The following is a 24297-nucleotide window of genomic DNA, read 5'->3' on the forward strand; positions in this document are numbered from 1 at the left end:
AGAGGCACAGGACCGGCCTGCTTAAAATGATACACTTAAGTGGTTTTGAGCATTTTGCTGTCAAATAAGAATGGCTTGCTCGAAATCATAAATAAATAAATGATTTTATAGAGTATAAGAGCATTTTGCTATCAAAAGAAACGGCTTGCTTCTAATAAAAATGTTGCAGAGAGCGATTGGCTAGCAAACTCCAGAAGGCTTGTGCATCTGGCTAAAAGAAGTTTGGACTGCCTTAAGCTCCTAATATATATGTATACACTTAAGTGTCATTGAGTGGTTTATGAACTTGAAGTAAAAGATGTTGCAGAAGAGCATTAACAATGGTTGTTACAAGAGGCTGGTAACCCTGGAAGAAATAGGAAGGACGACTCCTGAGGAAGTTCATTGAGGAAATGAGCCTCTATCTGGGTGCTCATTGGACCTTTTTGTAATATTGTAATGCGTGAATGGGCCTTTCTTGACGTGAATGGACATTTTTAGTGCAGTATAAAAAGATTATATGATTTAAAAAGGTTTTTCTTAAATGGTTTTACTAAACATTAATTAGCCAGTCCATCATCGTGTTTGTTTCTCTTGTTGCGCGGTTTACATGACGGCACAACCCTGCCTTTTGAAGGAGACCGTTAATTGTTGCAGTTCCAAATGGCTCTGATCTGGTTGAAGAACACCTACCTCCTGGCCATTTTGAATAGCTGTTTGCACTTCCAAGGTCCAGAAAGCCTGGGAGACACAAAGGACGGTTTGCCCAGGCCATTCCCGAACCCAGTTGATACGCTCGCTTCTCGGATAGGCATCTATTGCTTGGCCAATCACCTGGAGAGAAGCAAAGGAGAGACACTTTGTCATGATCCTGGACCTAGCGAGGCCTGCAGGCCCCAGGGAAGCCTGCTTAGGAGTACAGGGAAGAGCCTACATTTCCCAGGATCCCCTCTGTCCCTCTGATTGGGTAGCAAGGGTTTTGGAGGGAAACAGGCCCAGAGAGGGGTGGGGCCTGGGAAGAGAATATATAAAGGCCAAGCCCAGGCAGGCTGTGTTCTTTTCCTAGGAGGCAGAGCTGAGGAGGAGCTGCTGCCAGGAAGAGACTCTTGCCCTTAGAGGAAGGGTGAGTAGGCAAGGTCTGCCTGAGATAGTAGGGGCAGTAAGTTCAGATGTGTTAGGGCATTTGTTTATTTCCCCTTCACCCTTTTACTGTTTCATTGCACCTTGTTAATTTACATTACACTGAATTAAACCTTTTTGTTGTTGTTGTTCACTCTGCCTGGTCCTCACACCTCTTATTTGGCCTAAGCTATGGAAGGCCTGAAGGGCTTGGGAGGGGACTCTGGGCCTTCTCAAGGGGAACCCTGAACCCAGAGTGGTGGCAGCACTCGGTAAGACCCCCCCCCCACTGAGTCGTGACACACTTCAATGGGACAAAGAAGAAAGGTCCAGATCTATAACAATATTGGTGGAATTCAGATGGGTAGGCATGCTGGTCTGAAACAAAACCCCACCCCCTCCAAAGTTTGAGTCCAGTGGCACCTTTAAGAACAACAAACTTTAATTCTGGGTATAAGCTTTCATATGCATGCATATTTCATCAGATAAGTGTAGCTGATAAAGTGTGCTTGTGCTAGGCTTCCCAAACCTCCCGCTCTGGCGGGAGACTTCTGGGTTCCCAGCTTCATCTCCCGCTCTCCAAAAATTGGGAAGCGGGGGGTGGAGGGGGGGGGGAGAACATACCTGTAGGCTTCATGCTGTTAGCTCCTGAGCAGTTTGTAAAATGTCTGCCCCTTTAAGGCTGGGCAGGAAGCAGGAAACAGGAAGGGCTTTGGAGAACGGCCCCTCCCTTTCTTTGCTTTCGTTTTTACAGCAGGTAGAGTTCTCCGGAAGAAGACCCAGTAAGTATTTGTCTGTGTGAGAGAGGGAGGGGGCAAGGAGGGGGGATTCCCTGGTATGGAGGCTCTCCCCCCCTTTAGAAAGCGTGGGGGGGGGAGGGAAATGTCTACTAGGCACTCTGTTATTCCCTATGGAGAACGATTCCCATAGGGAATAATAGGGAATTGATCCGTGGGTATTGGGGGCTCTGGGGGGGGGCTATTTTTTGAGGTAGAGGCACCAGATTTTTAGTATAGCATCTAGTGCCTCTCCCCAAAATACCCCCCAAGTTTCAAAACGATTGGACCAGAGGGTCCAATTCTATGAGCCCCAAAAGACGGTGCCCCTATCCTTAATTATTTCCTATGGAAGAAAGGCATTTAAAAAGGTGAGCTGTCCCTTTAAATGTGATGGCCAGAACTCCCTTGGAGTTCAATTATGCTTGTCACATCCTTGTTCCTGGCTCCACCCCCAATGTCTCCTGGCCCCACCCCCAAAGTCTCCTGGCTCCGCCCCCAAAGTCCCCAGATTTTTCTTTAATTGGACTTGGCAACCCTAGCTTGTGCACAAAAGCTTACACCCAGAATTAAACTTCGTTGGTCTTAAAGGTGCCATTGGATTGAAACATTTTTCTAATGATCGCAGTGGTTACTCACCTGACATTCACGCTTAATCAGATTTTAATTTTCCATCAGTTTGCATAATTACAGAGCACAGTCTGAAGCAACCACTGAAGAAAGGCATTTTATGAAACAGAAAATATTTCCTCTAAATGGGTCCTTTTGTAACTTGGAGAAGCGATTTAAAGCCTGCCTTCTCCAAGCTGACCGGCGGGGAAGTGGGGCCTTCGAGAGTCACACAAGATGTGTGAAAGAATCACATGTGGCTCCTGAGCCACAGTTTGGCCACCCCTGGACTAAAGGGACATGATCATACCTCAGTTGCATTGTGAGAAGGCAAGACTCACTGGAAAAGGCAATTAATGCTAGGGAAAGCTGAAGGCAGTAGGAAGAGAGGAAGACCCAACATGAGATGGATTGACTCAATCAAAGAAGCTGCAACCCTCAGTTTGCAAGACTGGAGCAAGTCTGTCAATGAGAAGATGTCTTTGCTGAGACATCCAAGAAGTTAATTTGGTTAGCAGAGGCTTGGCGTATAGTTTGCCTATGATGGAAAGAAGACTGATTGGCCTGTAGTTGGAGGGAATTGTATGATCACCTTTCTTTTCTTTTTTTGAAATTATTATTTATTTAATTGATTTACAACATATAAATGCTGCCTTTCGACCCAAGGCGGTGAACATCAGACATTAAAACATTTCAGCAATAAAATAGCGTTTAGAATGCAGAAGTAAATATTTAACAGTACAACATGCAAACGTGCACACCCAACCAGGGGGGAAAGCCAATAAGAGCAGAAATGCAGAAGATCTAAACTTTACCTATTTTAATGGGAAATGCTATTTTCCTCTCATACCATTTCCAGTTTTCAAAAGTTTTATTGATTTCAAAAAGATTGAGGGTAGAGGAAGTAGAAAACACAATACATTTTGATCTTGTTCTGCATAAAAATACTTTCAAAAAGTACAAGCTTAATTCTACAATACTTCCTTTACTTGAATTGTCCCATATTATTATGTCTAAACTAAACATCATCCACATTTTAAAATTTTATAGCATAAATCTATTGTTAAAGTTATCAATTAGTTTTGACAATTCTAGTAAAGGCAATTTTGTAATATAAAATACGGGGTGGGGGGGAAGGAGAAGTAAGTTGACACCAGGGAATTGTATGGTCACCTTTCTTATGAATTGGGACTACAATTGCGTCCCGCCAAGCATCGGGAGTAAGGCCTGTTTGATTGATCATGGTGAAAAGGGAAGTGAGGGGGACAGGCCACCATTCTGGATCTAACTTCAGAAGCCCCGAAGGAACCAAACCAGGGCTGGGAGCTTTCCCAGTTTCCAGTTGGTTAATTAATTGTTATTTCATCTTGGGGCCAGGCTGGTAAGTCCTCATCAGAAAGATCAAATGGCTCTCATTAAGGCTTTGTACGTGCAACTTAGAACAAGTTGATTCGTTGTCCCATATTCTTCTTTTCTGCTCCCAATATGACACTATACACCTCATGTTTCTAGACCCAATTCCGCTCAATATAACAAGTTGCTCAGATGCTGCAAAGGTCTGCCATCTTCTGAACAATCTGTCATCTGAAATAACTGGGGAGGCACGGTGGCTCAGTGGCAGAGCATCTGCTTGGTAAGCAGAAGGTCCCAGGTTCAATCCCCGGCATCTCCAACTAAAAAGAGCCCAGGCAGGAAAAACCTCAGCTTGAGACCCTGGAGAGCCGCTGCCAGTCTGAGTAGACAAGGCTGACTTTGATGGACTGAGGGTCTGATTCAGTAGAAGGCAGCTTCATATGTTCGTATAACTGGAAAGGCTGCTTTATTCTTGAGTCTGGTAATCAAGGATCGATTGTCCAATGCGTAGCTGTATACGACTGGTTTATTTTGTTATTTCCGTATCTCTTTTTGCCTTATTTATAATCTGATACATGCCAATAAAGGCTTGTGCTTGTGGGAAGATGTCTCGGAGATCACCAATTCATACAGTCCTGTACGTTGGAACAGACTTGACGGCACTTCACACACACTCATTCTGAGTGCTTCAGCTTAAGAGGATTTACAGGGTTGTCCTAAGTAGAGCTACACCCTTCTGCATTCATTTGAGGTCGATGGTGTTAGAAAGGTGTAACTCTGCTTAAGAATGCATCGCAAGTCCTCTCCGCTCAAAAGGAACAAATCAAATCCCGCCCTCAGTGTGCTGAAAGAGTTGTTTGCAAGCCCAGTCTTGAGTTGACTGACACAAAGGAATTAATCACACGTTTAAAGACCGGCGCGCTCAAGGAGGCTTTTCAATCGAGTCACAAAGTATTGCAATTTATTTTTTTAAAGCATAACAGTAGGGAAGAAGAATAAAGAAAGGATGTGATTAATACAGGGTGGGGGGGAAGAGTCCAAAACAGTACATTAAGTGAGTTCAAATCAAAAATAGATTCCAAAAGAAAACAGCCAATTTACCATTTTTGTCGGATTGCTTTTGCAGCGTGATGAGCTGTCTACCACCCCCACCCAAACATGCTTTTTCGCCTGCTCTACTTTCAGAACCTCTCCAGCATCGGCAGTGTTTGCTCACTGTTAACTAATTCATGGGAGATGCTGCCACACTGTAATTTTGCCGAACTAAGTCATGACAATGGTGTTTTGATTACGACAGACAAGGGAGATGCGTTTATTGACTGGATGGCCAATAACAGGGCAGAGAGTCTTTTGGGCACACATGAAGATGTCTTATAATGAGTCAGGCTTTTCGTCTGCCAAAGTCTGCTTTCACCCCCAACCTCCAGTGTCTCCTGGCCCTCTTTTAAAACATCTGTCCTTCATATTTGCTAACACTGGATCTCTTCCCCACAGACATTTGCCTCCAGAGGTGTTTTTTTTTTGTAGCAGGAACTCCTTTGCATATTAGGCTGCACACCCCTAATGTAGCCAATCCTTCAAGAGCTTACAGGGCTCTTCTTACAGGACCTACTGTAAGCTCCAGGAGGATTGGCTATATCAGAGGGGTGTAGCCTAATATGCAATGGAGTTTCTGCTACAAAAAAAGCCCAGCTTAAACCACTCTGCCTTTATGTGCTTGCTCAGGGTTGAGATTTCACTACAATCCACATGAACGCTTCCCCTATACTTAGCATTCCACCCATTACAGATTACTGTATCCTTACTGACTTCAAACCGTGGAGACCAAACACAATCTCAAGATTTTTTAAAAAAAATACAGCCAACATTCAGTGGTGTTTTGGTTTTTAAACAGGCATGACTTCGGGAACAGAATCAAAAGACATATGATTTATTACCTTGCGGATGGAACTGACCATAGCCGATTCCAATTCAACTAGCCATTTTTCCACCTGACCTCTAGCTTTAGAGGTTGATATTGTGGTTATGAGTTCCACGACTTCTCCTTCGCTGCTCTTTATGTGTGTGATGTCCAAGACTTCAGTGAACTCAACGCTAGCAATTCCTTCAAAGCACTTTTTCAAGTGAGGCTTTACTCTGCAGAAACGAGAGAGACAGAAAAAGACACATAGAGAGGCAGAGAGAAAGAAATCAAGATTTGCATAAGACAACAAGCTACAGCTCTCTCAAGCAGCAACTAATTTATATTTTAGATAATTATTTTAATAGCTCCTATCTTATCTTCCTGAGCCGGGGGTGGGGGACAGAGAGAGGGACTCTCAATTTTTATTGGCTGATGCCATTCTAGATGTTACCCTTAAGGAGACTACTTTCATCTTTTTAGCAATAAAAATAAGGAAAAAGATAACTACAGCCACCCATACAAGAATTTTGGCCAAGTTATTGTCTCATTCTGTCATGTAATTTTATTATATGTTTTGAATCAGGGGTGTCAAACATGCAGTTTGGGGGCCGAATCAGGAAAGCCAGTTTGGTGTAGTGGTTAAGTGCATGGACTCTTATCTGGGAGAACCGGGTTTGATTCCCCACTCCTCCACTTGCACCTGCTGGAATGGCCTTGGGTCAGCCATAGCTCTGGAAGAGGTTGCCCTTGAAAGGGCAGCTGCTGTGAGAGCCCTCTCAGCCCCAGCCACCTCACAGGGTGTCTATTGTAAGGGAGGAAGATAAAGGAGATTGTAAGCCACTCTGAGACTCTGATTCAGAGAGAAGGGTGGGGTATAAATCTACAGTCTTATTCTTCTTCCTCCACCTGCAGCTGCTGGAATGGCCTTGGGTCAGCCATAGCTCTGTCAGAGGTTGTCCTTGAAAGGGCAGCTGTTGTGAGAGCCCTCTCAGTCCCACCCACCTCACAGGGTGTCTGTTGTGGGGGGAGAAGATATAGGAGATTTTAAGCTGCTGAGTCTCTGATTCAGAGAGAAGGGCAGGGTATAAATCTGCAATTCTTCTTCTCCTATCAGGCCCCCGAGCAACTGGCTGTCATCTGCTTCCTTCTCCCTATATCTTGCTTCCTTGTGCATAACAGCTTGCTTTGCAAAGTTTGCTCAATTGCACAGGAGCTACAGAGCAAAACTATTTTTTCCATTGGTTGAGGCTCCTCCCTTGTGGAAGAACAGCTTGCTTTGCCAGGCTCTCTCAAACGCACAGCAGAGCTACTGAGCCAAGCCTGGTTTTTTTGGCTGCTGTGTGACACAGAGTGTAGGACTGGATGGGCCATTGGCCTGACCCAACATGGCTTCTCTTATGTTCTTGTCTGGGACAGTGATGCTGTCTTCTGAGTGCTGGGGAGGGGGGCAACATTGGGAGGGCTTCAGTTCTGGCTCTGCTGGTGGACCTCCTGATGGCAATTGGATATTTTGGCCACTGTGTGACAGAGTGTTGGACTGGATGAGCTATTGGCATGATCCAACGTGGCTTCTCTTCTGTTCTTGTCTGGGGCACTGATGCTCTGTATTCTCAGTGCTTGGGGTGCAGCACTGGGGGTGGCTTCAATAGTTCTGGCCCTGCTGGTGGACCTTCCAATGGCCCCTGGGTTTTGACCACTGGGTAACATAGAGTGCTGGACTGGATGGGCCACTGGCCTGACCCAACATGGCTTCTCTTCTGTCCTTAAAAAGATCTCCAGCAGCAGATTCACGAAAGATGTCCACCTGACACCTTGGACAGCTGCTGCCAGTCCACAGTAGACAGAACCAAGATAGACAGACTCAGTGCAAGGCAGCTTCTTGTGTTCATGGGGTGGCTGTAAGGCATGGTGCTGTCTCTCTGTCTAACCTACTTAATAAGATTATATAGGTAAACTGAGAAACCCACATGCAATATCTCCAGCTCCCTGGAGCACCATGAGGGTTAGAATGCAATACAAATTAATAATTGAGCCCTCTCTTGGAGATAAAGGCATAAAATGTTTTTTTCCATATATAGTGTTATATGGAAAGATATTGAATTTATACCCCACCCTTCTATATATATTAATAGAAGATATTGGATTTATACCCCACCCTACATTCTGAATCTCAGAGTAGTCACAATCTCCTTTACCTCCCCGCATCCCACAACAGACACCTTGTGAGGTGGGTGGGGCTGAGAGGGCTCTCTCAGAAGCTGCCTTTTCAAGGACAAGTCCTACAAGAGCTATGGCTGACCCAAGGCCATTCCAGCAGGTGCAAGTGGAGGAGTGGGGAATCAAACCTGCTTCTCCCAGATAAGAGTCCGCGCACTTAACCACTACACCGAACTGGCTCTCTATATTTGGATGGGAGATCACCAAGGAGGTCTAGGGCTGCTACACAGAAGCAGGCAATGGCCAACCACCTCTGAACATCTCTTGCCTTGAAAACTCCATGTCAGCTGTGACTGACAAGACTTTTCACAACCACCAAGAGAAGCGCTCTCTCTCTCTCTCAATGCAAGGAATAAGCATTTGCATGGTTCACATGTAGCTTCCAAGTGCATAAGTCATGGATTCACTTATAATTTTCACACTGGTGTATCACAGTACCGTGTAGGATCCTTGGTCTCTGAGAGAATCTCCAGGAGTTCGTCATTGGATAAGAAGAAGAACCTGGGGAAGTAGAGGCGCTTTTTTTCCAAGTACTCATTCAGTCCTTTAAGAATCAGCTCCAATAACTCATTGCATTTTTTCAGCTTCTCCAGCATCTTGTCTATCATCACTACTGTAAGAACGTGACGGTCCTGGAAACAAAAACAAAAAAAATACAAATTCACAACCTGGAGGTTGTGTAAAGAAGTACTTTACTGTTACAAAGGGGGGGGGGGGATCATGAAAATGTATGCCTACACATTTTTGATAACAAAATCTCTTCGAATTGGATATATGAATATCTGCTGAACACGCTCTGAATATTTAGCAACGTTCCAGTTCAAACTCCTCTCTTGAGTTCTCTCTAACATGCTCACTGGTCACCACACAGTCTCCATCTTGATTACGGCTTCCATCTCCCCCGCAGGACTTGGGAGTTCTACCAGAATTACAACTGATCTCTGGACTACATGGATCAGTTCCCCTGGAGGAAATGGGAGTTCAGGGGGAGCGTACTCTATGATATCACATCCCTGCTTAGCTCTCTACCAAGGTTCCCTTCAGTGTGAGCACGTGAGCAAAGGCACACAGATTTTCACTGGTATGTTCACAGCTTTTCAATCTAAGCGCACAGATGCTTCCTCTAGACCTGGGTTCGCATGATAGTCAAATGTAGGCTTGCTCACAACTTTAATGCTAGCAGCTCACACAGTAGAATTTTTGAGCATAAGAATCTCCAGCTTAGAGAGAACACTGCTCTCTACCCTCCCCAAGCTCTGCTTCCAAATCTCTAGGAATTTTCCAACCAATTTTCTGATCAATTTCCTAGCATCCCTCTCTCTTTATTGTGGATTCTTTGGACAGAACCCCAGTGCTCTCTAACAGCCGCTATCTTCTAGAAACCTGATCTCCGTGCTTCCCTTCCTCTCCCTTATTCTCTCCACCGACACCAAAAGCTCAGATGATATTTTCTGCCTTGCAGCCATAACCCAGAGAAAAGTACATGTTGTGAGTAACGGCACAGGAGTGCTCTCCAGCGGTATGACATGCAACTGCAGCAGCCCCATTTAGAAAATTTATCTTCAAGCACGCATTTCGCAAGATTTTTCTCTGCAACGCTGGGATTCAGATCTATTCCTGGTTCAGCTACTGGTCTTCCTTTTCGCAGCTGCAACGCTGGCGGAGCCTGAAGAATAAATGAGACGGCTCCAAGCAGCACTCGCTCAAAGCGTTGATGCCATTTGCAGACAACTAGCAGAAAAATAAGCTTCATAGCAACGAAGCTACGCTCCGGCCAGCGACGTGGAACAAGAAGCTACAGACTTTTTAAAATGTCATAAATTGACAACTGCAGCTTCTCTTTAGAACTTCGCGCCTGCCAGTCTCAGCTGTTGTTGTTTTCCAGCAAAAGCCTTCGATTTTTCTCCCCACAAAGAAACTCCGATTGCTCCCTTTCCGCCGTTTGTTTATCAAAAAGCAGCAATGAAATCAAAGAGCAATTTCGTCCTCATTGATTTGAGCCAGACAGATAGCAATTATTTAAATCTGGGGTAAAGCGCAGGGCAGGACCAAAAAAAAAAAAAAAGAAGCCTTTGCTGTTTTCCCACAGTTGTTAAAAAACACAACAGCAAGGTTAAAAAACAAAACAAAAAGAACCCAACCAAACACCACCAATGCTGAATCTCAAATTTAGTGTCATGATGTGCCATGAAAAACTTAAGGGATGTATGTTCTCTGCATCTGAATCTGGCTACCATTTCCAGACAGACACTGCCATCTTCTGGAAGAAGTGCGGCATTGGCATTGGTTCAACATATGGAGCAGAGGTCCATCAGTGGCTATTAGCCACAGGGTATTGATGGAAGCCTCTCATGGATTGCTGCCTTGACGTGGCGAGAGGGCTTGCGCGGTTCAGTGAGGCTGTGGGCTATGCCATGCAGGGCCACCCAAGATGGACAGGCCACAGCTGAGAACCCAGACAAAATGCAATCCACTGGAGAAGGAAATGGCAACCCACTCCAGTATCCTTGCCAAGAAAACCCCACAGTCAGTAACAAAAAGCTAAAAGATATGGCGCTGGAAGATGAGCCCCCCCAGGTTAGAAGGTGCCTAATATGCTACTGGGGAAGAGCGCAGGGCAAGTCCAAGTAACCACAGAAAGAGTGAAGCGGCTGGGCCAAAGCTGAAAGGATGCTCAGCTGTGGATGTGTCTGATGGTGAAAAAAACAGTCCGATGCTGAAAAAACAATACTGCATTGGAACGTGGAATGTGAGATCTATGAATCAAGGTAAGCTGGATATAGTCAAACAAGAGATGGCAAGACTGAACATCGACATCTTGGGAATCAGTGAACTAAAATGGACGGGAGTGGGTGAATTTAACTCAGAGGATCACTACATCTATTATTGTGGGCAAAAGTCCCATAGAAGAAATGGTGTGGCCTTTATAGTTAACAAGAGAGTGAGGAAGGCAATAATGGGATACAGTCTCCCTCTGCTCTGGTAAGACCTCACCTGGAGTATTGTGTCCAGTTTTGGGCACCACATTTTAAGAAGGATATAGACAAGTTGGAACGGATCCAAAGGAGGGTGACAAAGATTATGAGGGGTCTGGAGACCAAGTCCTATGAGGAAAGGTTGAAGGAGCTGGGGATGTTTAGCCTGGAGAGGAGGAGACTGAGAGGTGATATGATCACCATCTTCAAGTACTTGAAGGGTTGCCATATAGAGGATGGCGTGGAATTGTTTTCTGTGGCCCCGGAAGGTAGGACCAGAACCAATGGGCTGAAATTAAATCAAAGGAGTTTCCGGCTCAACATTAGGAAGAACTTCCTGATCGTTAGAGCGATTCTTCAGTGAAACAGGCTCCCTCAGGAGGTGGTGGACTCTCCTTCCTTGGAGGTTTTTAAACAGAGGCTTGATGGCCATCTGACAGCAATGAAGATCATGTGTATTTAGGGGGAAGTGTTTGTGAGTTTCCTGCATTGTGCAGGGGGTTGGACTAGATGACTCTAGTGGTCCCTTCCAACTCTTAAGATTCTATGATTCTAATCTCAAAAATGACAGAATGATCTCGGTCTGTAGCCAAGGCAAACCATTCAATATCACAGTAATCCAAATCTATGCCCCAACCACTGACGCAGAAAAGGCTGAAGTGGACCAGTTCTATGAAGATTTAGAATTAACACCAAAAAAGATGTTCTCCTCATCATGGAGGACTGGAATGCCAAAGTAGGAAGTCAAAAGGTAACCAAAACAACTGACAAGTTTGGCCTTGGAGAACAAAATGAAGTCGGGCAAAGGCTAATAGAGATTTGTCAAGAGAATAAGCTGGTCACAGCAAACACCCTCTTCCAACAATCTAAAAGGCTACTCTGCACATGGACATCACCTGATGGGCAACACAGAAATCAGATTGATTATATACTCTGCAGTCAAAGATGGAGAAGCTCCTTACAGTCAGCAAAAACAAGGCCTGGAGCTGACTGCAGCTCAGATCATGAGCTACTCATTGCAAAATTCAAGCTTAAACTGAAGAAAACTAGGGAAGCCATTAGGCCATTCAGGTTTGACCTTGATCACATCCCTTATGAATATACAGTGGAGGTGAAGAATAGGTTTAAGGAACTAGAGCTGATAGAGCACCTGAAGAACTATGGACAGAGGTTTGTGACATTGTACAGAAGGCAGCAATCAGCACCATCCCAAAGAAAAAGAAATGCAAGAAAGCAAAGTCTGATGAGGCTTTACAAATAGCTGAGGAAAGAAAGAAAGCGAAAGGCAAAGGTGAAAAGGAAAGACTCATTCAACTGAATCTGGATTTCTGGAGAACAGCAAGGAGAGATAAGGAGGCCTTCCTGAAGGAACAATGCAAAGCAATAGAGGAAAATAATAGAATGGGAAGGAAAAGAGATCTATTCAAGAAAATTGGAGAAATCAAGGGAGCGTTTCATGCAAAGATGGCCATGATAAAGGACAAAAATGGTAGGGACCTAACAGAAGCAGAAGAGATCAGGAAGAGGCAGCAAGAATACACAGAAGAATTATACAAGAAGGATCTCAGTGTCCCGGACAACCATGACAGTGAAATCGATGACCTTGAGCCAGACATCCTGGAGACTTAAGTTAAATGGGCTTTAGAAAGCATTACTAACAACAAAGCGAGCTGAGATTATGGTATCCCAGTTGAGCTATTCAAAGTCCTAAAAGATGATGCTGTTAAAGTGATGCACACATTATGTCAACAAATTTGGAAAACGCCACAGTGGCCACAGGATTGGAAAAGATCGGTTTATATTCCAATCCCAAAGGAGGGTAATGCCAAGGAATGTTCAAACTATCACACCATTGCACTCATTTCACATGCCAGCAAGGTCATGTTAAAGATCCTACAAGCTAGGCTTCAGCAGTATGTAGATCGGGAACTACCAGAAGTTCACGTTGGGTTTCGGAAAGGTAGAGGAACTAGAGATCAAATTGCCAACATTTGATGGATTATGGAGAAAGCACGGGAGTATCAGAAAAATGTCTATTTCTGCTTCATTGACTATGCCAAAGCCTTTGATTGTGTGAATTACAACAAACTGTGCCAAGTCCTTAAAGAGATGGGAGTACCAGACCACCTCTCATGTCTCCTGAGAAACCTGTATAAAGGTCAAGAAGCAACTGTCAGAACGGGATATGGAACAACTGATTCGTTTAGAATAGGAAAAGGAATTCGACAAGGATGTATATATTGTCACCCTGCTTATTTAATTTATATGCAGAGCACATCATGCGGAATGCTGGCCTGGAAGAAGCACAAACCGGAATTAAGATTGCCAGGAAAAACATCAACAACCTCAGATATGCAGATGACACTACTCTAATGGCAGAAAATGAAGAGGACCTAAAGAACCTCTTTTTGAGGGTGAAAGAGGAGAGCACAAAAGTAGGCTTGAAACTCAAAATCAAAAAAACTAAGATTATGGCATTTGACCCCATCAAACCTTGGCAAATAGAAGGAGAAGACATGGAAGTAGTAACAGACTTCACATTTCTGGGATCCAAGATCACCACAGATGGTGACTGTAGCCATGAAATTAAAAGACATTTGCTCCTTGGGAGGACAGCTATGGTGAACCTGGGCAGTATAATAAAAAGTAGAGACATCACCCTGCCAACAAAAGTCCATATAGTCAAAGCGATGGTATTCCCAGTAGTAATGTATGGCTGTGAGAGCTGGACCATAAGGAAGGCTGAGCGCAGAAGAATAGATGCTTTTGAGATGTGGTGCTGGAGAAGAATCTTGAGAGTCCCTTGGACTGCAAGAAGATCAAATCAGTCAGTCCTAAGGGAAATCAACCAGACTGTTCCCTGGAAGGTCAGATGCTGAAGCTGAAGCTCAAATATTTTGGCCATCAAATGAGAAGGGAGCACTCACTGGAGAAGATCCTCATGCTGGGAAAGACAGAAGGCAAAAGAAGAAGGGGACAGCAAAAGTTGAGATGGCTGGACAGTGTTACTGATGTAACAAACACGAATTTGAGCAGACTTCGAAGGATGGTGGAAGACAAGATGGCCTGGCGTGACTTTATCCATGGGGTCGCAAAGAGTCAGACTTGACTGTGCGACTGAACAACAACAAATTGATGGAACTCTCTGTCTGGGGCAGTGATGCTCTGTATTCTTGGTGCTTTGAGGGCAACAGTGAGAGGTTTCTATTGTCCTGGCCCCACTGATGGACCTCCTGATGGCACCTGGGGGGGGGTTTGGCCACTGTATGACAAAGTGTTGGACTGGATGCGCCACTGGCCTGATCCAACATAGCTTCTCTTATGTTCTTATGTAAATGAGTTCCTGCTGGGCATTTTCTACAAAAGAAAAGGAACGAAATCCCAGCAGAGGTGTTAGGACACAACTCTTGATTAACACATGGAATTCATTGCCACAGGAGGTGGCAGCTACAAGCATAGACAACTTCAAGAGGGGATTGACATTTATTCTTTGTGGCTCTTATGTTAACCAAGTTTGGCCACTCCTGTTATAGACATAAGGATGGATGGATGGATGGATGGATGGATGGATGGATGGATGGATGGATGGATGGATGGATGGATGGATGGATGGATGATACACAGAGAGAGATGGATGATCGATAGAGGGAAAGATGGGTGGATGGATGGATAGACAGTCAGGAGGGATAGAGGGATGGATGGTTAGATGATAGACAGTTGGATGATGGACAAACTTATTGGATAAACATATGGAGCAGAGGTCCATCAGTGGCTATTAGCCACAGTTTATCATTGGAACTTTCTGTCTGGGGCAGTGATGCTCTGTATTCTTGGTGCTTGAGAAGGACACAGTGGGAGGGCTTCTAGTGTCCTGCCCCACTGATGGACCTCCTGGTGGCTCCTGGGTTTTTTGGCCACTATGTGACACAGAGTGTTGGACTGGATGGGCCATTGGCCTGACCCAACATGGCTTCTCTTATGTTCTTATGTGACGCAGAGTGCTGAACATATGAACATATGAAGTTGCCTTATACTGAATCAGACCCTCGGTCCATCAAAGTCAGTATTGTCTACTCAGACTGGCAGCGGCTCTCCAGGGTCTCAAGCTAAGGTTTTTCACACCTATTTGCCTGGATCTTTTTAGTTGGAGATGCCAGGGATTGAACCTGGGACCTTCTGCTTACCAAGCAGATGCTCTACCACTGAGCCACTGTCCCTCCCCAGTGTTGGACTGGATGGGCCATTGGCCTGATCCAACATGGCTTCTCTTATGTTCTTCTGTGACACAGAGTGTTGGACTGGATGGGCCATTGGCCTGATCCAACATGGCTTCTCTTATGTTCTTATGACACAGAGTGTTGGACTGGATGGGCCATTGGCCTGACCCAACATGGATTCTCTTATGTTCTTATGTGACACAGAGCGTTGGACTGGATGGGCCATTGGCCTGATCCAACATGGCTTCTCTTATGTTCTTATGACACAGAGTGTTGGACTGGATGGGCCACTGGCCTGATCCAACATGGCTTCTCTTATATTCTTCTGTGACACAGAGCGTTGGACTGGATGGGCCATTGGCCTGATCCAACATGGCTTCTCTTTTGTTCTTATAAGGGTGATTAACACATGGAATTTACTGCCACAAGAGGCGGTGGCAGCTACAAGCACAGACAGCTTCAAGAGGGAATTGGCATTAATAATGTCAGAAGCTATTAAAATAGTGAATGATGGGGGGCGGAGCGTCGCCGGGTAATGGTGGACGCAAATTAGCACAGCTCCGTTCCTTCCCTCCGAAATCCTGGCCCTATTGCTAAATCGCAGACTTTAAAAACAGCCCCAAATGGGAAAACCTTTAAAGAACAAAGCCAAGGCTAAGGAAACTCCAAAACTGAGAGCGAAGAAGGCGACAGAGACGACCCAGTCGGTAAGGAAGTTTTTTCCCCTTAACTCTTCACCAGGGCGGGAAAACCAAGAGGCCCTAGCTATGGCAACAGGACAACTTTCCCCCGGGACTGAGCAGTTGCAGATGGACGAGGCTCCCTTAACAAAAAAAGACATTTTGCAGCTTAAAGAAGACATACATACCTTCTTTAAGGAATCTATGCAAAGCTGGCTAGCTCCAATAAACAAAAAACTTGAGGAGATGGAGAACAACATAGAAGTAACTGCCAAAATGGCCGAACACAATGCAGAAGCCTCACTTGCATTGCAAACAGAAATAAAGCAAATAAAAATTAAAGAAACGAGGCTGAATGCAAGAATTATAACGCTTGAAAACCGTTGGAGAGCCTATAATTTGAAGCTCAGAGGGATTAATGAGGGCGCGGAAGAAGAAATGGGTATTTTACCCTTTATTAATAAATGGCTGCTGAAGGTGCTGGGCCGAGAAAATAGCACAGCTCCTGAGATTGTAAAAGCCCTACGTCTGGGACCGCCTGCCTTAGCAAAGAAAGGAAGGCCAAGAGATATATTGGTCCAGTTCGCATTTCCCACAACGAGAGCTAGACTACTTAAGGAATCTAGGAAGAAAGATGCCTTGAGTCATGAGGGCCAAAGAGTACTAGTCTTATTAGACTTGCCACCAGAAGCCATAGAAAAAAGAAGGAACTTGAAATTCTTCGCAACAAAATTGTACACTGAGAACTTTCGATTCCGTTGGAGCCCTGTTTCTGACATTATAGTGTACAAAGGAGGTGCTCTACTAAAAGCATCAGATTTAAAAACGGGAAAACTGCTTTTAAAGAAACTGAACATTAAACTATCTCAAAGGGAAGAAGGAGAACTACAAGCCCTTTCTCCAGACTTAGAGGAAGAACAAGAACAAACCCCTACTGACACATGAACTACTAATAAACTGCCAACGCATATGAGAACAAGAAAAAAAGAAAAAAGAAGAAGATGCAAGAAGAAGTTATTATACTGTGTAATATTTAAACTTTAAGTATGATTACTAAGTTTTATAGTTAGAAACAGTAATTTCCAAAACCACTAGAGGGCAGTGTTAGTTAAGCAATTCAGATAGAACCTATGCAAGTATTTTAACTAGCATACTGTAGAGTGTAAGTCATGTTAAAGTGTAGTGTGCAGATATTAAGTATGTGTATTAGGTTCTATTGTTAGAAGAAGTAATGCAGTGCTAGTTAAGTAAATCAGATGGAACCTACGTATATTCTTTAACTAACATACTGTATAGTGAAAGTCAAGTTAAATGTTATTTTATATGAATTTTAATTGGTTTAAATAGTAAGGGAGGGGGGAAAAGTAAATTGAGTTAAAATTGAATGAGGGTACGATTATATGTAGATTAAATATGAAAAGGCATTTATGATATGTTTAAATTGAAATGTGGAATTTTACTCAGTCTGCTTATATCTTTACAGGAGGGAAGGGGGGAACGTTTATTTTGTATTGTTGCCTATGGAGAAAAGTTGTGACGTCTGAACAACGCCCCCGGATGATGATAATAATAGTAGTAGTGGTAATAGGTTTACTTTTACTTTTCAGATAAGAAAGCACTGTAACAGCTTTCTTTGCTCTGTTAGGTATTTGTAGGGGAGGAGTTTCTGAAAAGTTTCCCCTAATTAGGGAAGTTAGTTTAAAAAGTTGTTTTTTAAGTTAAGTTTTGTTGTGTGAGGTGGTGGGTTGTTGTAACACTACTGAAAATTGTTGTCATTAACATTTTTTTTGTTACTCTTTTTTATTTTCTATTTTTATTTATCTTTGTTAGTTAGATTGGAAGATGACACGCCCATATAAGCTCCTCAGTTGGAACTGTAGAGGTCTCAATAATATTGTAAAACATAAGAGACTACTTAACACCATGCAAAGAGATAGAGCAAATATAGTATGCCTACAGGAGACGCATTTAAAAAACACAAATGGAAAACTATTGTCCACAAACTGGTTTAATCAAAGTTATTTGGCAGCAGGAACATCAAAATCTAGAGGAGTAGCAATTTTAATATCGAAATCAGTACCTTTCCATTGCCAAAAGGTAAAAGCAGACCCTAGAGGCCACTATATTTTTATTAGTGGAGAATTGGACGGCCAGCCACTAACAATAGCATCTTTGTATGCCCCAAATGTAAACCAAAAAGAGTTTTTGAAAACTACTTTACAACTATTGTCTGAATTTCAGAAAGGAGAAACAATAATTGGCGCCGACCTAAATTACATATTGGACCCCAAATTAGACAGAACATACAAAACGGGGAAAAAAATACTGAAACCAACAGGTATACAGAATATATTAGATACATTTAATTTGGTGGACATATGGCGTGCATTAAACCCTGGAGTAAGGCAATATACTTATTACTCCACCGTTCACCAAATTCATACAAGAATTGATTATCTCCTAGTGAGCAAAAAGTTGGCTAAGCAAATCCAAGAAGCAGATATAGGTCCCCGTACAATCTCAGATCACTCCTGGGTTACGGGATCATTTACCACTCAATCTGAAGACAAACAGGGATACCATTGGAAACTGAATAAATTATTGCTACAGGATGAACTGATTTGTAAAAAAATTTCAGCAGCGATAAAGGAATACTTTAAATTTAACACCACCAAGGATGTAACACAAAGCACATTGTGGGATGCTTTTAAAGCAGTTATTAGAGGGCAATTAATTGCAATAGCTTCCACTCATAAAAAGGAAAGACAATCACTAATACTAGAACTTACGAATAATATCAAACATATGGAACTGCAATATGCAAAAAAAGGAGGGAAAAAACTGTTAAGAACATTAGAACAGGAAAGAAAAAAATTGGAACTATTGGAAACATCTCAAATACAAAAGAATTTATTGATACTCAATCAAAAATATTTTACTAAAACACCTAAATCGATAAAACTACTTAAACAGAGGACCACACAAACGAGGGCCTCCCATCTTATCCATAATATGCGAAATCAACAGGGATCCCTAGTTACTAAGTCAAGTGATATAATTCAAGTCTTTCAGAAATTCTATCAAAAGTTATACGAATCAGAGAACCCAAAACCTGACAAAATTAAAGAATATCTTACTTCAATAAACTACAATGTTAAAATATCTTCGGAACATAAGGCATACTTAGAACAAGATATAACTCCCCTGGAAGTCTCTGAAACCTTAAAGCATATTAAAAACAATAAGGCTCCAGGCAGGGATGGTATCCCTATAGAATTCTATAAGGTTTTTGAGCAAGAGCTGCTAGACCCTTTGGTTCACACTTGCAACTCGGTCATGTACAGTGGAGAAATGCCTAACACGTGGTCCGAAGCAAGAATTACAGTAATTCCTAAACCTGGAAAAGACAAACAAAACCCAGCCTCTTTTAGACCTATTTCAGTTCTAAACAATGACTTTAAAATATTCTCTGCTTTGATGGCCAACAGATTGAATAATGTCATCACGGAATACATACATAACGACCAATCAGGTTTTATCCCCACAAGAACGTTAACGGATAATATCCGTAAAACAATGGACTTAATATTTTTGGGGAAACAAAGACAGGAAGAATCAGTTCTTTTGGCCATCGACGCAGAGAAGGCCTTCGATAGGGTGGAGGTCCCTTATTTAATTACTTTATTACAATATATGGGTTTTGGTCAGAAATTTTTAACTTCCATTAAAACTTTATATGCAAAACCTAAAGCACAAATCTATATTAATAATTATAGATCTGAGGACTTGGAGTTGCATAGGGGTACGAGACAGGGTTGTCCCCTGTCCCCTATACTATTCGCACTTTCTATAGAACCGCTGGCCTTTGCGGTACGTAAGGAGAAATCGATAACTGGCATATCAGTAGGAAACGAAGAGTATAAATTGAGTCTATTTGCCGATGACGCAGTTTTTTATGTTACAAATCCCCTCCAATCTATTTCATCACTATTAAATCATATCCAAATATTTAGTGGAATATCAGGTTTTAAGATAAATTATACAAAATCTGAATTATACCCTATCATATTGTCTCCAAATACTAAATCAAATCTACTAAACGCCTTTCCGTTCAAATGGGTTCAAAAATCGATTCGGCACCTGGGTATACAAATACCATTAAATTTACAGGACCTCTATGCGGTCAACTACAAAGTAATGGATAATACCATTAAACTACAATTGGAACAATGGAGTAAATTAAATCTGACGTTGTTAGAAAAAATTGATATGATTAAGACCTTTGTTCTTCCTAAATATTTATTTCTATTTTATAACCTACCCTGTTATATTTCAACTAAGGTATTTGGAGAAAGACAAAAGTTTATTTCTAAATTTTTATGGTCAAACAAAAAACCAAGATTTCAATTTAAATTAATGACAAGACCAATAAAACAGGGAGGGCTAGGTCTACCTAATTTAGAAGCTTATTATTTAGCTGCAAATTTAAAAAACATATTAATGTATGCAATAAAGTACTGCGGAAAACCCTGGGTAAAAATTGAGGCATCATATCTAACAGATGACCATTTATGGGAAGCCATTTGGAACAACCCTAATGACAGACACTTTGCCGCAAACAATAACCCATACTTAGCTCTGACTTTAAAACTTTGGGATAAACACAAAAAAACTCTAATACCATCCACTTCACCGATGGCAAGCTTTCTGGGCCAAGCATGGTTTAAACCAGGACGTGAACCAGGGGATTTTAAAATTTGGAGAGAGGCAGGAATATACCAGTTCCAAAATATTATTAAGAATGGACAAATGCTTACTAAAACACAATTGGAAACGCAATTTAAAATATCAATCCCATGGTTTCAGTACCAACAAATACATTTCATTTTACATAACCCCAGAATTGTAGAAGTGATAGACAGGCCGTTAACAACTTTTGAAGATCTGTTGAAAAAGAATACAGAACGAACTAAAACATTAACGTCGACTATATACAACTTAATTAATGCTAAGGACTGGTCTGATATTACAACCCAACAGAAAGCTTGGGAGAAAGACTGTGGTATATCCTTCTCCCTGGAACAATGGCAATCTATTTGGGAATCACCACTCTACACCACCTATTCATTAAATGTGAAACTCCAAAACTACAAGCTGTTTGCGAGATGGTACTTGACACCTAAAAAGCTTTTTTTGGCTCACATAAAACCAACTCCAGATTGTTGGAAGGGCTGTAAGCAGGAAGGGTCGTCTTTACATTGTTGGTGGCTGTGTCCAGAAATTAATAAATTTTGGAGAGAAATTAAACACGTAATTGATATTATTGCAGCAGAAGATATCCCCTTCACTCCAGAATCGTTCCTTTTGAATTTCTGGCCCAACTCAAAACTTTCTAACTTGAGAAAGGAATTAATAAGTCTTTTGATAATGGCGGCAAAGTTACTGATTGCTCAATTTTGGAAAAGAGATGCGTCCCCTACAACACAACAATGGATGACTAAAATATGGGAGGTAGCAGCTTTGGATAAACTGGCAATACAAATAAAAGCAATGGAGACACAAAGGAAGAATAATAATTTTATTAAAAAATGGTTTCCGTTTTTTACTTATATAAATTTAGAAGAGGATCCTCAAAAATATGTACCAAAAAAATATATTGATTTTTCATATTATTGAGTATTATATTTAAAAGAATGATAACTTATTGTTTGGATTTATGGACATTTACTGTTATAAAGAATAAGATGAGACTTACAGTAATCTACGTATAACTGTTACATAGTTGTTCATCTTTCAAGAAATGTTGAAATGTTTAAATGTTAAAAGTGTATTCGAATTATTAAATGTTGTTAAAATTAATAAAAATTTAAAGTTTAAAAAAAAAAATAGTGAATGATAGCCATTCCCTGTGATCTCCAATGGTAGTACCAAAAGTTTATCATGTGCAGCCTAATGCTTTGTGTATTTAAGCCAAATTGCTGTACACTCGGCCTTGCAAGATCTCGGAAGCGAAGCAGGGCGAACCACGGTGAGTGCTTGGTTGGGAGACCACAAAGGAGGAAGGGGGTGCCTATGCAAAGGCAGACAATGGCAAACAACCTCTGTGCATCTCTTGCCTTGAAAACCCAGCGGAGCCATCATAAGTCAACTGCAATTTGATGGCAAAAAGGCATTCAGAAGTCCAAAACCAATCAATTTAATACCTCCAGGCTTGAAAGGCAGGGCTGGGGCGTGGAAGTAGACCATGTAGGCGGCTGCCTCGAGCGCCATGAGGCGCCCCCGCTCCCCATGCCCGCTACCCTCCGTCTCTCTGCGCCCATTACCGTCTGCCTCCCTGCGCCCATTGCCCTCCATCTCCCTGCACCAGCTGCCCTCCATCTTCCCGCGCCTGAAGCCACCCGCCTCCCCGCGCCCAAAGTGCATGTGGCCGATGATGCTTCCCGCAAGCTCTCAGGCTGGCCGCCCCTGCTTCAAAGGGAGCCACCCAGCTCCCTTTGAAGCAGGGGAGGGCTGGGCTAAGCGTCGTGCAGAGCGCGTGCAGCCCAATGACATCACTTCTGGTGACGTCATCAGGCTGAGCACTTGAGCGCATGCACAAGAAGACACCGGGGGGAGGCAGGGGAACAGGCCTTGGCCTAGGGGCACCAGAACCCCTAGTGCCAAGTCTGTTGATGGGCATCCAGTTCCCAACCTCAATATGTCCTGAGAGTGCTTGCCCTGACCTGGATGGCCCAGGGAAGCCTGACCTCACCAGATCTCGGATGCTGAGCAGGGTCAACCCTGGCAAGCACTTGGATGGGAGACCTCCTTGGAATACCAGCAGTTTGGAGGGCAGGGGCAGGCTTTATTCAGCCACCTCTCTGAAGATCCTCCAGGCTCCCGGTAGGGATCAGTCACCAGAGGTTGCCATGATTTCCAGATGTGCACACCCACTCACTCACACATGCACACATACACACAGAAAGATACAGATATAAATACACCCGCCCCCCCCCAAAAAAAGCAGGGTCAACCACAGTTAGTATTTGGATAGGGGACCAGCAGGCAAGTCCAGGGTTGCTAGGGCAAAGGAGGTTCAGTGCTGGATTAAACCCTTAGGAGGCCCCTAGGCAGTCAAAATCTCGGGGGGCCCCTCACAAATTATCTCAGAGCCGGAGCACCCGCCCTGCAGTCCCCACTGCAGCCTGCAGGCACATTCTGAAAAGCCCCTTTGACCAAGCTGCGGGAGAGAGGCAGAGAGGCAAACTTGGCGACAACACCAGCAGCAGCCACACCAGCAAGATGGGCAAACAGCAGCTCAGTTGCTGGCTGCACATGCAGGCTGGGAGGGCTGCAAGCAGGGGGGAAACTGGGGAGGGGGAGGCGAAGCCAGCCCAAGGCCCCTAAAGGCGTGGGGACCCATAGGCCAACGCTTACTTGGTCTAATTGTTAATCCGGCCCTGGAGGGAGGCAATGGCAAACCACCTCTGCGCGTCTCTTGCCTTGAAAACCTTCTTGCCTTAAAAACTGTTAAGTCAGCTGCGACTTGGACACTTCACACAAACACAACTGTGCACGGGATTGCCTCATCCCATGCGCACTCGTCAAGTAAGTCCAATGGGGGTGCTTACTACCCAACAAAAGCAGAATAGACCTTGTAAGAGAAACAGAGCAGGCGCTGCCCTTTCCCTCTTCCTCAAAAGAGGGAGAGCCCTGAGCCTGCTCCGGTGGGGAAGGCGGGATATAAAGAAAATATATTATTATTATTAAAATGACTAGTTTCTGCCAGCACAGTTGCTCTGTGACGTCTGATTGTACAAGTGGCCTACTCCCGCCTTGCGCCACCGGGAGTCAGCAGGGGGGGGGACACAACTCACAATGCAGCCAGTCTTTATCAAACACTGTGCTAACCCAGACAGTATTGGGAAAAGGAAGGGAGGAGGACGGCTCTGTGACCCAACTCGTGCTTATTTTCACAAATTAAGCATGCGCAGGATTGGAATTTAAGGGCCCTGAGACTGTCCTGAGACTGTAGCCTTATTTCGGAAAGAAGCCCTACTGGATTTATTTCCATGTTTTTAAAATATATATATATATTTACTCTGTAAGGCTGCAATTCTATGCACAAACGAACCCCGTTGAAACCAACGGAGGCTGCTTCCAAATAAATATGCATTGGATCGAGATGGGAATTTCCTTTCACGGCTGGGATCAGGTCCCAATGGTTATTTGTATTCCATTCGTGCCCTGGTGCATCCGGTTCCTCCAGACCAACATTCCACATCAGGATGCGTTTCAACCTACCTACCTGAGGGACCGTCTTTCCCCATATGAGCCCCAGAGGGCACTGAGGTCATCCGGGAAAAACCGGTTGAATATCCCTGGGCCAAGGGAGGCCAGACTGAAGGCCACCCGGGACCGGGCCTTCTCTATCACCGCTCCACTACTGTGGAATCAACTCCCTGAGGAGGTGAGGGCCCTACGAGGTTT

The 24297-nt window shown here is 43.5% G+C and overlaps 1 protein-coding gene across 1 annotated transcript in view; it reads right to left on the bottom strand.

Annotated features, from left to right (window-relative positions):
• Positions 1-24297, bottom strand: part of DNAH7 (dynein axonemal heavy chain 7) — a 241075-nt gene that overhangs the window by 159302 nt on the left and 57476 nt on the right. Inside the window, exons 15-17 of the mRNA XM_060257065.1 lie at positions 8395-8588; positions 5774-5972; positions 673-813 (exon numbers count right to left, since the gene is read on the bottom strand). Coding sequence (XP_060113048.1) covers positions 673-813; positions 5774-5972; positions 8395-8588 — 534 coding nt within the window. The remainder of the gene's footprint in view (positions 1-672; positions 814-5773; positions 5973-8394; positions 8589-24297) is intronic.

The sequence above is a fragment of the Heteronotia binoei genome, chromosome 16 (assembly GCF_032191835.1).
Source record: "Heteronotia binoei isolate CCM8104 ecotype False Entrance Well chromosome 16, APGP_CSIRO_Hbin_v1, whole genome shotgun sequence".
NCBI lineage: Eukaryota > Metazoa > Chordata > Lepidosauria > Squamata > Gekkonidae > Heteronotia > Heteronotia binoei.